Consider the following 17,784-nt stretch of genomic DNA (forward strand, 5'->3'; position numbering starts at 1 on the left):
AAACTGAGCAGCAACAGATGGGAAAAATGTTGTCATGTTTGATGAAATCGTCAGAGCCTCCCTGAGTTTTGCTGCTGATTGTGTCCGTCTCATTTCAACCACAGCTAACACAGCTGATTGCTGGATTACAGGTGTGTGATTTTGTCAAGTCAGAATGGACAAATGTTCATGATTTTGCTTCAAAGTGCAGGCTTCTTTTGTGGGAAACGCTAAAATATTAAAGTTAGGATTTAGAAATTTTACCAGGATCCCATGTTTGTCCAGTCAGCCAATCAGAGAGAAGAAATCCAGCTGATGGAAAGCTTTGTCTGCTCCTCTGTTGTCATGGCTGCAGCCGTTTTGCTCCTGAGGTTTAAATCTGACATTTTGACATCCTGCAGAAACAGCAATATTATTTTTATCCAGTCAGCAATGTGCAGCTCTTTATGCCAAATGCACAGATTTTATTAGTTATATATGTATCTTATTATTCTGCCACAATTATGGAGACAAAAATATTAAACGTGGTTTTAAAATATCTGAAATAGTTGTGAGGAAACATTTACTTCGTTTTGCCTTTTTGAAAATCCTTTTCAATCAAGCAAATTTTATGGACATGCATTTTAAAACATATTTATGTTTATGTTTGTAACATAGCAAAATGCAATTAAAATCACATGTGAATAAGTTTCTTCATGTGATCCGTCATCATGCTGCGCCTCACCCTCCGGCCACTTCCTGTTTCCTTCTTTGTCATGTCTGCCAGTAGCAACATCTGGTTGTTGATCATGTGACTCATACGATGCAAAAAAGTGCTTCCATTTTCATTAAAATGAAAACATTAGAATAAAAAACATGTGTTTTTCTTTTTATTATTGTTGTGTTTTTATTAACAAATTTATTATCGTAACTTCAAATTTGTGCATTTTTATGGCATTGAAATATATATTTTTTATTCCAAATGTTTTGGCTTCTTTTCTCCATTCCACATTGCATCAAAGTTTAGTTTCTAACACCTAACAGCAGTCAAACACAACTCAACATTTACACTCAAGTGAAAATGGCCGCAAACAGATTTGCAATTATACAACTTCGAAAAGCAGAAGTTGAGGCTCCTGCACGGCCAAAAATAATGCAAGTGGTTTCTGCATGATCCTAAAGAAGGGTAGCAAGAGCTGCTATCATGCAACTTTTTCAGCACTCAATTGTTCAGCTCTGCAGAGGCCTGCTAACGAGCCACTGAGATTTGATTCGCTGCAAATTTGGTAAGATTGGTAAGAAATAAATTTTCTTCTCAGTTTTATCAAAAAACGTGACTCAATTTACTACAAAATCCAAAGCACATCGATTAGGGTGCTTCTTGATAAATGGAGAATACCTATTTTATTTGGAATTGTGACATTTATCATGCTGAGAGCCTCGATGGTTGAGTGACTCACGGTGGATGGAAAAGCTTCTCCATGATGTCAGGAATTCATCAATGCATTTAAACTTGTTTACTAGCAAAAGGTCTCTGAATATATTACAGTAAACAACATTTAAACAAACGCAATATGCGGGAGATTTTCTTCCTAGAAAATAACATTTTTCTGACACCAGAAAGTATGTTTGTAGCAGTTTAAAGATCAGGAACATTTTTAGTTATAGTAGCTGCAGAAACTACTGTAATTATAGTTTTTCTCCTACAAATTGCAGACAATTTTCTTCTGAGAATTGTAAATATTAGATTTGCTTTTCTTTGGAAAAGGCAGATGTTACAACCAGAGGCATAAAAACTGAAGGTTTCAATGAAACATCAACATTTAGCATGATTGACAATTTTCTTTTTGTGTTTGCTGAATTATACAAACACAGATAAACATATTTTTCATGTGCCGTAAACTTATTTCAGTCATTTCTTAAAAACTGGAGATATACATCTACATATTAGGGATATTAAAATAACTGGAGTTGTTTGTTTGATTCTAACATGTGTAGACTGGTGTTTATTCACTGAAATATGAAATTCCCTCCTCAATTTGAGAAAAAGAAGATGTTGACTTGAAGCTGTTAAGGCGAATCAAGTGATAAATGCTGTCATTTTCTGCCATTTTGAGACTGTAATTTAGGCTCTGAGTCACTGCTGCTTCTGTTTTCTGGAGAATCCAGCTCAATCTCCCAATTTATGTCTGTTATGTGGTACAACTAAAAACTGCTCATGAAAATGGCAGCTAAGCTGAACATTTGTTGGTCCAGCATGTAAATTTAATTTAATTGGACTAAAGCTGGGATGAAGTGGGTCAAACAGTCAACCACAACTCAATGCTGGCACATGAAAATGGCTGTAAACCTGTTCAACTGTACAAATTTGAAAAGCAGAGGTGGAGCCTCCTGAACAACTGACAAGATTGTTTTCTGTATGGTTTGTCAGCAACAAAACACTTTTTCAGCAGCCATTGTACAGTGCATATAGTGGCAAAACCAGCTGACCAAACAACCTGGAGTGCCGCTTGGGTTGCTAGGTTACCGCGCAATTGTGTCAATCGGGAGATTTTTGAATCTAGAAAGTCGGCTCATTTTCTAGAATAGGTGAAAAATCATTAACTTACTCCCAAAAAAACAGCTGGGTGTTTTTTTAAGTGCTTGGGCTGTTTTTAGAAACAGCTGGGATGAAACCAAAAGTAAAAGAGAAATGTGCAAAATGTTAATTTAATTAATACGTCCATTAATAGTACTTTAGTGGGAACCTGAGATACCAATTCCTGGAAAGGTTTTGTACAAAAAGAGACACATTTTTATAAAGTTTCCATGGTTAGTCATGATGTGAATAACAGAAAAGGAGGAAGTTCAAATGGTCTCTTCTGTCTATCATGACGAGCACGAATCCCCTACTCCAGCGTCTTTCTCCCCGGTTTCTCACCACACAACCAGACAGAGATTTAAAAGGGAGCATCAAACGAAGTGCTCGCCAATAGTCCAGATATTGAGCCAATGGTGGCATGTAACAACTGTGATATAGCAACCAAGCCTCAGAGGCTTCTTTAGAGTTGTTGAAAGACTGACTGCTACTGGAGATCCTTCCTGCAGCTTTACGATCCACAACAACGCTTTGAGCATTTTAGAATGGAAGCAAACAGAATTTATAAAGGAGAGTTTGAGCAGCAGCAGGGGTCAAAGGGTGAAATCTCCTGGACTCCTGGGATGACGCATGAGCAGCAGAGACTTTGAGTGAAAATCCTGCTGTGTTGGTCGATGGCTCCTGCGGTCGGTGCCGTTAGAGGTTGGTTTGCTCATGTTCTGTCGACTTCAGCCTCGGGGGAAATACTAATGTTTACACAGATTCACACAGCTTTGCTCCTGTGAACAACTCTGTGCTGCTATTAATTGGTTCAAGGGCAAACAAAGCTACTCTTTCCTTCATAATACATGTGTAAATACATGTTTTTCGTTGGGACTGAGGTCAACAGGATGTGGTCTGCCCCTCTGACTCTTATTACTTCCAGGTCAATGTTTTTCACCATCTGTAGTGTCTCATGGATCAAAGCCGGTTGATTTTGGATGCCTGCACGACAAGGTTACTATAGTTAACAAAAGCAAACGTAATAACAAAACAGTTTCATTAGCTGAAATAAATAAAATGTATTTAAAATGTGTACTGACATTATACATGTAATATCCTTCATTTTTGTGTTTATTAATCTATTTATTAGCCTTTCAAACTGATGTGAAATTTATTTTCTTTTCCCCACACAAGCAGTTTACGTCAGCTGTCGGCAAATTACAATATTGCATAATCCCCTGACTTATGCTAGGCCACAAAATGGCGACAGCAAAAAGGGGAGAAAACACCAGTTGATCAGTTTATCAATTGGTTGTTTCATCAATAATCAAATTAATTTCTTGAAAATGGTATCTCCTGTTCATTCATTCATTACAATACGTTGACCCTTTTGAATTCTGCACCTAAAATAACCATAGCAAAAAAAGTAAAACTACTACAAACTAGAGCAAAGCAATATTTAACTAATAAAATCTAGCCAACGTGCTCTTAAAACTAACTGCAATGAAAAACTCAAACCTGTTGTAACCCTGCTGCACACAGCTGGTTCTTCAGTTTGCTTTTTTATAACAAGGTTCTCAAAGTTTGAGAGGAAACGTTATATTTCTTAAGTTCAACTCATCTGGTGAGTCAGCGTTACGTGGGCGTCTTGTATGTCTTTTCTTTGAAAACCGCATGAAGCAGAGCATGGAGCCGCATTACGTCAAGCTCAAACTTCATGAGCTAAACTGCAAATACACGGCAAAATGGCAATAAAACAGAAAAGCATGAATAAAGAAACCCTCCATAAAGCTCAATAACAAACCTCTCCCACACATCTTCGCTATCGTCGCCCTCTTAGGCTTTATTTTAGCTGACAGCCTAATAATTAGATGATCTAGTCTTCAATATGACACATTTAACAAACGAAGCTATGTCTGCACCGCCCACAGCTGTTTGAAAACCAATGCAGTTAGGACATGATCTACAGTTACGCTAAAAATACAGATTCAGCCTGAAAGTTATTTCTAAAGTTGTAATTTTATTACTTTATTGTCACAATTTTATTTTCTTAGTGTGTCCCTAATACTTTTCGTAAGTTTCTACTAACAATTTGATCAATTATCTTTGATTATGAGCTCCAAGTGTTTGAGGTAGACAGGCCATCGCAATAATCTTTAACTCCCCGCATCAGATTTAATTTCTTTTTTGACACATTCAATTTCTGACTGATGGTAAAATAATAATCTTACTTTAAACCTACACAATATAATAATTCCCCCCATATCACTCCTGAATTGAAATTATATATATTTCACTTGAAAAAGCATTAAAAAATGTTTAAATTATTTCAAAATCATGCTTGTAGGTTTAAATGTAAGATTTGTACTTTAAATGTGGAAAATGTGCATCCCTCGCCGTATATTAAATGTTGTAAATAGAATAATAATCACATTGTACTTCTAGTCCTTTTTGTGACCAAATGTCTGTTTTGCTACTTTAGAAAATCTAATTTCCCTTCTAACTACTCTACTGCTCTGATTGATGATCAAGGGGAAACAAATATCAAACAATAAAACTGAAACATGCACATAAATTTATGCAAAGCAACCAAACTATGTGCTAAATACACATGCAGAGGTGCACAGCAGTAAATTTAGATTTAAGTTTAATTATCTCCACTTGAACCCATCAAAGTCTTCGATAAGTAGCAGATTGATGAAGGGGAAGTAGACGACAAACCCAGAGCTGAGACTCAACAGGGGAAACATTTAAACCGGACTTTATGAACCTAAATTAAATGCATCTGCTTTTCTGTTTGAAATAACAATAGAAAGTCACCCAGTGTAGCTGTTGTTTCAATCGCATACAAAATTCAAACCATATATTTTTTAAATGGCTAAAAGAAAAACTTCCTTCTTCATGTCATATTTGTTGTTCTAGCCTCCAGAAGAGTTTTCTCTCTATGAGGAAAAAAAATATTTTTATTGCCACGTTTTTGTCACAGCTGATGAGTTATTGACCTTTATTTCCCCGCTGCTTTCTCTGACCTGCATTGCAGAGGAGTAATAACCTGAAGCAACAGTATCAGCAAACCCATGAAGGGTGCAGATTGGAAGTAAATGAAAAGAAATAAATAAGAAGAAATGCATCAATAAGTCAGGAGGATTACACCTCTGCAGCTCTGCAATGCTTTTCAGCTCTTTCTATAATTCAAAGGCCCCATTTGAAGGTAGAAAATATTTTCAAAGGTTTAGACTCATACACGTAAATGTTTATATATACTGCTCAAAAAAATAAAGGGAACACTTCAGGGTTCACTTAAATGTTAAAGTGTTCCCTTTATTTTTTTGAGCAGTGTTTTTTTTATTTATTTATTTATTTTTATTTATATACCTCAGGTTTAACTTCCCAGCTTAGTTAAACTAAAACAGATTTAGCTTAGTTAAAAAAAAATACAGATCAAAGATATTAATAAAAATAATAATAGCAGTGCAGGAAGAGTCAGAGATCCACCAAATGTTATTGTTTACATCCGGATATTTCGCGCATGCGTACAACGCTGGAGGGCAAAAAGACGATTTTCTTCCCATCCACGCCCGCGCTACCGCAATAGAACAACAACCGTTAGCAAAATAAAACGATGAAGGTATTATTAGTTTAGTTAATTTAGCCAGAGAAAAACCGATAAGAACAACTTAAAACCACTCCTGTCCCCCCGCACCCCCCTGGCTCACTGCGTCGCTAAGAGACTCACAGTCGAGTTGTCATAGCAACTACTGACACAGCAAATATAATCCAATTCAATCCTTCATCGGCTGGTCATAAACTTGTGAAATACAATCATATAGAATTTTTTTTTAAAGCATCTATTCATAAATAAATACAATATGTAATAATGAAAAAAGGAGAAACGAATTACATTCAAAATTTAAGCCTAACTGAGAAAAAGACAGGGCTCTCTTTTACAAAATATAATAATTTTGTAAAATAAGTTTACAAACAATTATTAATACTTATTTGAAGTATTAATAAATCGTTCTTCCACATCGATGTGACTCAGCTCACATTACATGACAAATGTTATTTATTAAAGGTTTCTATGTGCAACATGTTATTACTGCCAGTGCCACAAAGACGGATTTTATTCAGCAATACCCGGAACTGGTTTGAAATCCCACCATTACATCATACAAGCACCATTATTTCAGCATCACATGTTGATGAACAGCAGTGAATCTGATTCTTGTTGCCCCTGCTGTGTAATAACTACACCATGTGGCAAAGCACCAGCAACAAACACCAAAAGCACCAGCCCCTCTGTCTGCACGGCCGACTCGGTTAATGAGCCGACAATGTGATTTTCCCTCTTCTCATTTTACACATCTGAACGCGCCGCCCACAGACGACGACGACTGAAATAGCTGCAATCTAATGGTCCTGAGAAAACAAACATCTCGGTGCTTCCCGTCGTCTCCTGAGAATAATTCCTCTACGAGCGAGAATTGATAAAACGCTGCAAAGGAGCAGCCTCTGATTTTAGATAATGTATCTTTTCATGAGAAGGATCACTGGCACACTTGTAAGAATAAAAAGTGAATCATTTCAAACCTTAACACTTTTAAAGAAGACACAAACAGCTTGATATTCTGCAAAGTGTAGCAAACCAGTTCCAAAGACTAAGGACTTCCGCAATTTATCTTAGGATGGCCTATACAAAACATGTTCAATACATTTTTTTGCACAAAATTATTATTAGAAAATGAGACTTTTGAGACTTTTCTGCTCAGTTCTGTCCATTCCGAGCTGTTTTAGGGCCTCTTGTCGCCATGCTCAACATTTGTGCTCGCATGAAAAAATAACTGCAAACAGATGCACAATTATACAACCGTACATCTTTGAAAAGCATAAGTGGAGCGTTCTGTACAACCAACAAGAATCTTGCAAGCAGTTTCTGGACGGTAAGTCACAACAAAACATAAAGCCATCTGACCACACATGGTGGAACTCAGCCTGGGTTGCTAGGTGACGGGCGGGGCTCTGCTGGGGTTGCTAGGTAACACGCAATGCTCCTTCAGGCTTTGAAATGGTTCATTTTTCTGACCCCAAAAAACATCAACATGTTGCCAAAATGACAGCTGGGTGTTTTTTTTAAAGCACTTGGGCTGTTTACAGAAGCAGCTGAGATCCAAGTGGAATTTTTAAAAATGTGCAAAAGTGCTTACAGATTTAAGACATTTGGATTAAAACTGCTATTTTAAATCACTTTCTTTTACTTACATAGGTAATTAATTGTTTATATTGAAAGTTTTGCCAAATTTAAACACTTCTATGCCGTTTTTAAAGTGTTTCCTCTGCATTGACTGAGTTGGCATCATGTTTCTAAATAAACTTCATCATTGTCTTTTGTTATTTTCGCTCACATGAGGCAGGATGAAGTCCAGCATATGATGCATCCGCAGCTGCAGTGTGAGCAGATGGAAACTGGAGGCTTTGCCACCAAACGCCTGACATTTAACATCTGTCGCTGTGCTGAAAGGCTTCTGCTGGTGACAAATGCTCCTTTAGACTCACACAGGTCTGTTTCTTTCTCTTTTTTTTTGGTAAAATAAAAGCTTACCACCACACAACAGCTGCCTAGTGGGAATATGTTCACCATCATTTTGTTCTGGGTCTATTCCTTCCTTACAATTTGATATAAATAGAGGACGACAGGTTGGAAGCACAAAAACTTTATCAGTCAGATCCAGACTTAAATTTGGCTGATCAAAGCAATTAAAGCTTTGATCAAAGCTTTAATTTGAAGCCATATTGTGATAATTATTTAATTTATTAAATGCAGTAAATTTTATCCGCATCATACCGTCAATAAAATGTTCTAAGATTTAAGTTTTCCCTTCCAATATCAGTGGAGTGTATGTAAAAAGAAACTGTATTTCTGATACGTCAAAACTTTATCTAGGCTGGGAGGGAGCGAGGGAGAGCAATACTTTTAGCGGACAAAAGATCGGCTTATCTGGAGACAGTGGGCATCTTAACAGGAGACCTAAGATGCACATTTAATGTTTTTTCTTCCATTTTGGTTTCTATTGCTTCTAAAAACAGCCAAAGAGATGTTATTTGGCAATAAGTTAATGTTTAAGAAAATGAGTGTTTCAAAGATTTTCAGATTGTAAAGTCGCGTTGCACCGTTACCTAGCAACCCCAGCTGAGCTTCAGCATGTTTGGTCAGCTGGTTTTACTACTGCATGCCCTGTACAATGGCTGCTGGAAGAGCCATCATACTTACAATTTAGAACCCACTTGTTGCATACTTTTGGTTATGCAGGAGGCTCTACTAATGCTTTTCAAAGATGTATGGTTGTATAATTGCACATCTGAATGATTTTGTGAAAAAAATGTAATGGATACGTTTTGTATCTTAATAGTTCCAGGAAGCATAATAGGTCACATTTAAAATGAGCAAAATACATTTTTCCACCAAAAGGTGAAAAAAAAATACTTCTATATAAACGGGCAAAACATTTTTTCCTTTCACGTCATCTTAAAATCAAATATCCATCGTTCTTTTATTGTTTTCTTCTAATTAATTATTTTGTAACTTGATATTTTAGTCTTGTTTTCCTCCATTATGAAATAACGTTCTTTAAAACAAAATTTTCAATTCAATTAAAAAATACTTAATTGATCACAATATTTAATTTCACTTTGGGATCAATAGTTTTAAATTTAAAAATCTGTTTTATAATACAGAAAAAGATCAATTTATTGCACTCAAGAGAAAGAAAATGTCACAAATACAACTTTTGACCCAGAGTGAAAATGCAAAACTAAAACTGCGCCCCCCCCACAAAATATTATCATAAATCCTTCAGCAGACATTTCCTACCACTAGTTAAATAAGAAAATAAATCAGCAGATGTACTTTTAAAAGGCATTTATTGATGAAATACACATTTATGGTTTGACAAAAGCTTCTGTAGGTTTGTATGTAAGAAATTCCAGCCCAATCCTAAACCGCGATACCTCTTAAGTGTAAACCAGATCATAAAATGTGCAATAAATAATACAAGGACAAGGACACTAAATAAGTGCCTGAGTTAACCTGCAGGAGGAAAAGGAAACGAGAGTGAAATAAAATCCAGTCCAAATCCATGTTGCGTATTGGGTGGATTAGTGTGAGATTTCCTGATCAACGTGAGGAACCAGAAGGCATTTAGAGACCTGAGGAGCTGGCTGCAAAAAAACTAAACAAAAAACAGGAAAACTAGAAGACAATGGGGCTGAAACCGTCTGGAAAAGGTATATTGCACACTTTGTTTGCAAATAGAATAAACCACATCTTCTTTCTCTGCGCTCACAAAGGGAAAACTGAGTCAACATTAAAGCACTACAGCAAAATTCAGTCACAAAGAAACAAAACATGTCAAGTTAAGACATTTTTCCTTCAGCAGAGACAAAAACATTTTAAAACTGATCAAATTCAGAAAAAAACCTCCGCAGATCTGGAAGGATTTTTGTTTAATTTAAAAACAACAAAACTGCTGCATAGTTTACCTTTACCAAGAATTTATAGCAATAATTTGTAGTGATGTGAAAATATGACAAATTTCAAAGATCTGTTGATTTTGACTTAAATGTTTCAGAAAATCAAACCAGTTTTAATATCTGACAACAAAAAAAAGTTAATAGAAAATGCAGTTTTCAAATTATGATTTCCTTTATTGAGTAGAAAAACCAAACTATCATAAAGTGTTACGATAGTTTATTAGGACGCGCAAAGAAAAAAAAGAAAATTGAATTGTAATATTTCAATAATAAAGTTTTAAGATTACAACAATAAAGTTGAAGTAATGCAAGAATAAAGTACTAAAACTACAAGAATTAAAAATAATGCAAGAACAAAGTGATAGTGTTACAACTTTATTCTTATGAATTTATCCTTGAAATATTAAACTACTCTTAAAATATTATGACTTTATTCTAATTATTTCAACTTCACTGTTGTAATTTTATTTATTTATTCTTATTATGGTCCTAATATTCTGTCTTTTCTTAATAAATATTAATGAATTATTGACCTAAAACAAGCTCATGTCTTGCTGAAAAGTTATTTGTAAGTTAATTTTGTGTAATTTTAATTGTACTAAGATATAAAAACACTTTTTTTAGTAGTAGAGGAAATTTATGTCAATCAATCTGTAACACAAGAGAAAGTCCAGATCAGAGTGACTGATAAAAACAACAGAAAATGAAATAGTAATGATAAAAAAGGGGGTTGGAGTGTCCTAGTCAAAGTGTGGACTTCAAAGCAACTGAAATGTGGCTAAATAAAATGTTTTATGAAATGTAAGCTAGTTACTGCAATGCTTTCAGTTAACGAGGAAACTAAAGGTTTATAGTGAGTCAGTTAGCTTTAGATAGCACTTTTAAAATAATAAATCATAGTTTGAAAACTGATTTTTACATTTTCTCAGCAACACAGCTGAACAAAACCTTCCACACTTTCAAAGTGGACACTTATTTCACAGCAGAGTCTGTTTTAGAGTTCAGTCTGCAGCCAGAATCACTGAGGAAATGTTGTTTAATGCAAGAGCGACGGCAGAATAACCTTATAGAAGACCTTTTATTGAAACGTTTATCTGCAGCTGAGCTAGCTCTACCATAAACCTCTGACAAGCAGCATGTCTTAATGTTGGTCCCAATAAAGAGCGAAACATCGATCCGTCCCAGTGAGCTGGGAGGGAAAACCTTATGCAGCAGAATCCATAAAAAAAAAATAATTCAGCTCTCCCCCAGAGCGCCGCAGAAAGTCTGGGATATTAAAACCGAACCAGCTGATTTTAAACCAAGCAAGTCTCAATCTGACCGAGAGGCGCAAACGTCTCACCAAAGAATCCCATAAGTGTGATTTCTATTTGAGCCATGAAATTGGTGCCAGCACATCCAATTTCTCACCACTTTACTTTTAGTTCTCGCAGAATCCGCCTCATCGGGCCTCAACTTGTTTAAAATTCCCCTGGTTTTCAATCGCAGCAGCTGGGCAAAGCAGACAAATCAATAAGGAGGAAGGAGGGAGGGGAGCAGCACCTTTATCCGCACAGAGAGGCAGAACCGAGGAGAAACGACACCAGAAACAAAAACCAACAGGAGACGCTTCGCACAGCGCCTCTTCGTCGCGGACTGAATTTGTGCAGGAAAACTTGGAGATGAGGGAATGTTAGCACCATAGAAAGCACCAGAGATGAAGTCTGACCGTCACTGTGAGGGAAAACTCCACCTTTTCCATCAGGGTTCAACAAAAGACAGTGTTGGTATTTGTCCACAATTATCTCCTGCATAACCTAAAGCTGTTTAGTCTTAAATATTACAGATGCACCACGTTGAAATAATTATACCACCGTTAACCGAGTTCCCTTAACTACAGCAGAAACAGCAGGAAAAAAACGGGCAAGTGAGGCATTTGTGGTTCATTTTCACCGCAAAAACACAAAACTGACCCAAGTAGTTTTGGTCTAGTTTCTAGTGCAGATATATGATGGTGTCCAACAGCAACTGAGATAGAGAGACAGAGAGAGAAACAGAGAGAGAGAGAATGAAAAAACTAAAATTTTAAGATTAATATCAGAAATGTTGTTTGATGTCTTCCATGTTTTTATGTCTTTAATGTTTTTAATTTCTTCTTCTTTCTTTTCAACGTTTTAATGATGTAATGTTTTTTGTTTTTTTATTTTTTTAATCTCTCTCCTTCTCACTGATTATTTCTGTTTTTATTTTAATTATGTAAAGCACTTTGAAATGCCTTGCTGCTGAAATGTGCTATACAAATAAAATTTGATTGATTGATTGATTGATAGAAAAAATTTGGAAAAATTTCTGAGCTTCCAAAGTCAAGAACTTTCAAGTTTTGAAACTCAGAAAATTTCCGAAAGTCAAAAAGTAAAATTTTATACTCGATCTTCTTTTGTCTACAACATATATATATATATTTTTTTTTCTGCTGTAAATTTTTGTTTTTCAGACCTCAGATATTTCCAGGCGTTTTTCTGTAAAACTCCTGAAATTAATGTCAAAATCTCTGAATTTTGACATTAATTTACTCTATTTTTCTATCTAACAGCTTTAAAACGCCGTCGTAAATATCTTAGTACATTTGAAATAATAAAACAAACTATGAGCTTGATTTAAGTAAATAAATGAAAATAAAAATAATCGCACTGGAAGATTATTTCACTTGAAACATGGGAAAATGTCTTGTTACAAGTGAAATAATTTAAGTGGAAATATAACTTTTTATTTACCTAAAACAAGCTCTTATATCTTGCTAAAATCAACTGTAAGCTAGTTTGTCTTATTTCAAGTGAGCCAAGATATTTGCACTAGAAACTAGACAGAAAAACTTGGTACCATTTTGTGTTTTTGGAGTGTTTGTGAGATTTTCCTTGTTTTCTAGTCACAGCAGCACCAGGTTGGGTGTTTTACAGCATCTCCACCTGAAGAAGAGCTGATGTACCTTAAAGAAAACAGAAAAAGTTCAGCAGAAACCAACAAAGACGAGGAGAAGCTGGAATAAACAAACAAATATCTCTGTCAGATGACAAACTGAAGAGTTTTACCGTTTAACAAAATTAAATCAAGCAGCTGTGATGCAAACTTAAGAGTTTCTGTTAAAGTCAGGAAGGAAAAAAACCTTTAAAGATATTTACTAAATATCAAGTGTTTTATCAAGGAAAAGAAAAATAATTCTGTTAGCTCATTGTTTTTGGTTTTTAAGCCATTTGAAGAATAACTTTTTCTGATTAAAAATATTTGAAACCTAATTTCATAACCGAGTTTCGCACAAGAAAACAGAAAATATAAAAATTTTTGCCGTTTTTAATCTTAATCAAATTTGCCAAAAAGTGAAAAACGGCAAGTAAAGAACCTTTAAGTACTGAATTATTACCGTAAACATAATTTTGTACATTTTATGGAAATTATTTGATGTTTAAGTCCTAGTTTTTCTTGATTGTTTTGTAGTTAGTAAAGCCGCCGGAAATTGTGCAATTAAAAAATAAATCTGTTCATAAAACTGTATCAAAATTCACTTTTTTATGGCAAATAAAATGATATTGTTCTCTGATGTTATATTCTGTGTTTAGTAAAAAATCAGCAGAAATGCCACAGAAAATTATTGCTAAAGAAGCTTAAGAAATTAAATGAGCTTTCATGAGTTGTAAATTAAAAAAATATCATAATTAACAGAAATAAAGGTTTGGAAACATCAGTACAGATGCAATTAATCTAAAATTACATAGATAGACTTATTTACTGAGATGCACCTGGACGAACGTTAATGGAAAGTGAAGTGGAAGGAAAAAGTGTGGCAGCACAAATGGGCTGCAGTTCCTTATTTTTTCACAGTCAGAGCTCCTACATATTGTTTCACAACACATTTTAAGTAATAACTATAATAATAAAAGTAAATTGATGCATTTCTAATAAAATGGCTTCACAGAAACCAAAAACAATGAGCAGCCATGCTGTGAGGGCTTTAATGGTGCAGATGTTTCAGCTGCGTTTGTCTGGATTTGTTGCCATGGAGACACAGTGCGTGTCAGTAAACACCAGTCATTCATTCAGAAGGTAAAAATATTGTGTTTCTGTAAGTTGAAATCCTGAAAAACAAATACCAGTTTCACTTCTTGAAAGATTTCATGAAGAAGCTGCTAAATAAAACATTTCACATGTGAAACGGTGACAGTTCTGCATTGGCTTGGGAAAAACAGATTTGAAAAACTGAAATGTAAGAAACTTTTCTAAGATGTGAAGAGAAGAGCTTTAGCAGATTTGCTGCATCACAGTTAAGACCAGCATGTTGTGACAGAATAAACCTCCTTAATGTTACAAACGCACATTTAAAAAGCACCAAACGACCCAGCTGTGGTCATTTTATTCTCATTTTCAATATTAAAATGCTCCAAGTAACGCCTCAGCCGCTGCTAAAACCTGAATTTGTGTTCTTGAATGCTGGCTGTCCTGCAGAAAAATAAAAAAAAATTAAAAAAATACTTGCGGCAGAAACAAAAAGTGAAATGTGAAATACATTTTTCAGGCATGAACCTGCAGACTGTGCAGCTTCTCCAGCTGGGAGTGAGAATAAAGATGCGACAGCGAGACGACCATCCTGACGCGTTTCTTTCTTTAAATGCCTTTTCTCCACATTTAAACACCAAACAGCTGCAAGTGGAGCTGATGAGTCCAGATTAGAAAAATCCTTACAAATGAAGGGAAAGTTTCTACGGAGGAGAGTTAGGGACACTGAAAAAAAACAAAAAATAATTCTGACTTTTTTTCTCAGAATCCCAATTTTTTTCTTCAAAATTTGGTCGCCGACTTTAATCACATAATTTTGACTTTAATACGAGACTAATGAGGAGATTAAAGTCAGAAGTGTGATAAGAAAAAGACAAACATCTGAGATCTTTGACTTTCTTAGATTTTTTTACTTTTCCTTTAACATGTTTTGGACTTTAATCTCATAATCCAGACTTCTTTCTCAGAATTCTGACTTTTCCGTTGGATTTCTGACTTTAATCCTCTGAGATCATAAATCAGAATTATGATTTTTCTTTTAATTCAGTGGGCCCAATCCTCCTCCGCAAGTTTCTGCTGCTAGAAGAAGTGCAGGAACACGAGGACGGATATTAAGGACTGCTTAGTGTGAGGAAAACTAAATTCAAATGACTCCAATCTGCCTAAACGACGACATCGTAAACGTCTTATTCTCTACATGAGCTTGGCGCTGGGGACAGTTTTCCTCCTTATAGTCAAATTCACATATTAAGACCCCACAAACACATAAATGGTTGCAGATTTGATATAAGCTGTTTTGTGTCCTTGTCAGACAACATAAAGATGCTTTCATATAATCTGATACTGATAGCGAGTCTGTAATTTATCACCATATAGATAGCACTTCAGGGATCCACTCTCTCTTTTCTATTTAACAGTCTAAAGTCTCTCTTCAATCTCTCTGTAATGACATTTTATGTACAATATCAGCATATCGAACATAAATTACTACACAAAAAAAAAAGCCTATTCACAAATTGACAATCATCAGGAATCCAAATCAGACATAATGGAAATAAAATAATAATAAAAAAAAAAACAATTCAGAGGAAATTGATTTATCGGCTTAAAATTGATGGAGGTTATATAACTTTTCCATAAACTTTCTGTGCTCCCAGAACATGTTGTGTTGTGAAAAGACGCCTTTTTATGTATATTCTTATTTATATATAAAAAAAGACCTTCCTCTCCCGTCAGTCATCGTCTGAGGAGGATGAAGCTCAAAAACATGTTCAGATGACTGCCGACATCTTGTTTGTGTGTAAACAGAGCACCAGTAGTGTCTTGGTTCATGTCTTTTCTGTACAAAAGTATAAATATATGCTTTTCTCTCCTTTTTTTTTTTTTTCCATTTTTCTCTTTTTGTTCACATATGTAGGATGTAGCAGACGAAGAAAAAGGTTGTTTTAGTTTGTAAAACCGCGCCGGCGTTGCAGGTCCTGTGCCAGTTTTTGTCTCATTAGATGTCGAATTGCTGGCTTTTGTTGACGTCAGGTGTTTGCTTGGTGTTGATTGATCGTCTTTGCATAAATAATAATAAAAAAAATTAAAAAAAAAAGAAGAAGAAAGTTTCACCAAAGTCTGTGGCGAAGGAGCCGACCAAAAGGATCCAAATAAAACAACCATTGTGTCCGTTGTAGCTACAGCAGGTCCATCTTCGGTCTGTAATGGAGCAGGAGCGGAGATTTCTGGAACGGACAACAACATTTTGAAGGTTTTACCAAGAATCTTTTTTCTAGTTTTTTGTGCAAATATCTTAGTACATTTGAAATAAGATCTGCCAGTTGAACCTGTAATTATTTACTAAAAACAGGCTTAAAAGGCACCTGTTAGTTAGCTTTGTCTAATTTAAACAGTACTAAGATATTTGCTCTAGAAACCAAAACTTGGTAAGATTTTGTGTTTTTGCAGTGCTGGACTGGTGTGCACACATCCACTAATCCGCTAATAGCGTAGCTCATTTTTTGTAAAGCACTTTAGTATTTCTGTTAACTCTGAAGACATTTAGCGCACCTATCTTCCTCTAAATACATTTTTCTGGATAAATGATAAGACATTAAATTAAATATCTGGTTTGTAACTAAAAGTTGAAGTTTTGGTTATAGACTCTTCTTCTCATAATTAGACGTTTATATTCATGCTCTTATTTTGAAGTCACTAATTGTACATAAGTTCTGTTTCCTTTCCACTCCTGACGCAGCCAATGGCATTTATTCTGTACCCAGAATGCATCGCTGCAGCTCTTAAAAATCTGATGTCTGGCGTGCTTTACTGTTATAAATTAGGCAAAATCAGCAACAGATTAAACAAAACTAAAACTTTTTAAGTGAAAATAGCCAATCATAAACAAGGCTAAACATTAGTTAACAAATGTGAGCAAAACTTTGTAGATATTTTGCCAAAAAAGCACAATTTTACAATTGCGGTGTCTGAATTAAATAAGAAACACAATCAAATTACAACTGAATAAAGTTTGTTATTAACAACATGCCGCATCTTAATCATCCTCCTCCCATTTCCTGTCGTCAATTTCATCTTTTCTGCCAGTAGCAACACTCCGTTGTTGATCATGCGACTCTTGCGACGCAAAAAAGTGTTTCCGTTGCAGTTTTGCCAAATACACAAATTCTGATATTGTCGACAAAACACCTCATCCTGGTGCAAAAACCTTTTCTCAAAAAACTTTGAGAATTTTTTTTTTCCCCACAACTGTTATGTTTCAATTAAGCAAATGTATTTCCGTAATGCCAATCTGTGCAGTTATGTGGACAACGGAAACACAAATAATGAGAGGAGACGTAAACCAATTATAGATTAGAATTGGGTTTAGTTTAACAACATGCAACAGGATTAAGTCTGTAAAAAGATTTCATAACCTGCAGGCGATAACATTTAAATCAATCATGTTCTTGTCAGCTGGAATTCATATTTATTTCCTCAAAACTGCCAGAATTTGTTACCTTAAATCTCCATCTTGTCACAACAACAAATTTCAAAGTGTGGTCCTTTCCCAGGATTTCCTCGTTGCATAAAATGTCCAGCTGTGAAAAGAAGCAAAAAAAAAAAAAAAAAAAAAAAATTTATTGAAAACGTCAGACCAGAAAGGTGGAAGGAGAAAAATAAAATGTTTCCCCCACAGAAAGCAGACTGTATGAGCTCAGTGGGTGAAGCGT

At 35.2% G+C, this 17,784-nt stretch overlaps 1 protein-coding gene across 4 annotated transcripts in view; it reads right to left on the minus strand.

Annotated features, from left to right (window-relative positions):
- Window positions 1-355: 355 nt before the first annotated feature.
- The window catches only part of pcgf3 (polycomb group ring finger 3), a 62,690-nt gene continuing 45,261 nt past the window's right edge, over window positions 356-17,784 (minus strand). The window contains exons 9-12 of one of the 4 annotated variants that reach the window (XR_534756.2): window positions 17,572-17,652; window positions 16,187-16,299; window positions 14,600-14,797; window positions 12,873-14,515 (exon numbers count right to left, since the gene is read on the minus strand). Coding sequence is in view for 1 of the 4 variants with exons in the window: in XM_008421162.2 (XP_008419384.1) it covers window positions 16,252-16,299; window positions 17,572-17,652 (129 nt within the window). In the remaining 3 variants the exon portion in view is untranslated. Of the gene's footprint in view, window positions 375-12,872; window positions 14,798-15,410; window positions 16,300-17,571; window positions 17,653-17,784 lie in introns of those variants that run through there. The other 3 variants (XR_534757.2, XR_534755.2, XM_008421162.2) reach the window with 3 other exon arrangements.

Source organism: Poecilia reticulata, linkage group LG10 (assembly GCF_000633615.1).
Source record: "Poecilia reticulata strain Guanapo linkage group LG10, Guppy_female_1.0+MT, whole genome shotgun sequence".
NCBI classification, from domain to species: Eukaryota; Metazoa; Chordata; class Actinopteri; order Cyprinodontiformes; family Poeciliidae; genus Poecilia; species Poecilia reticulata.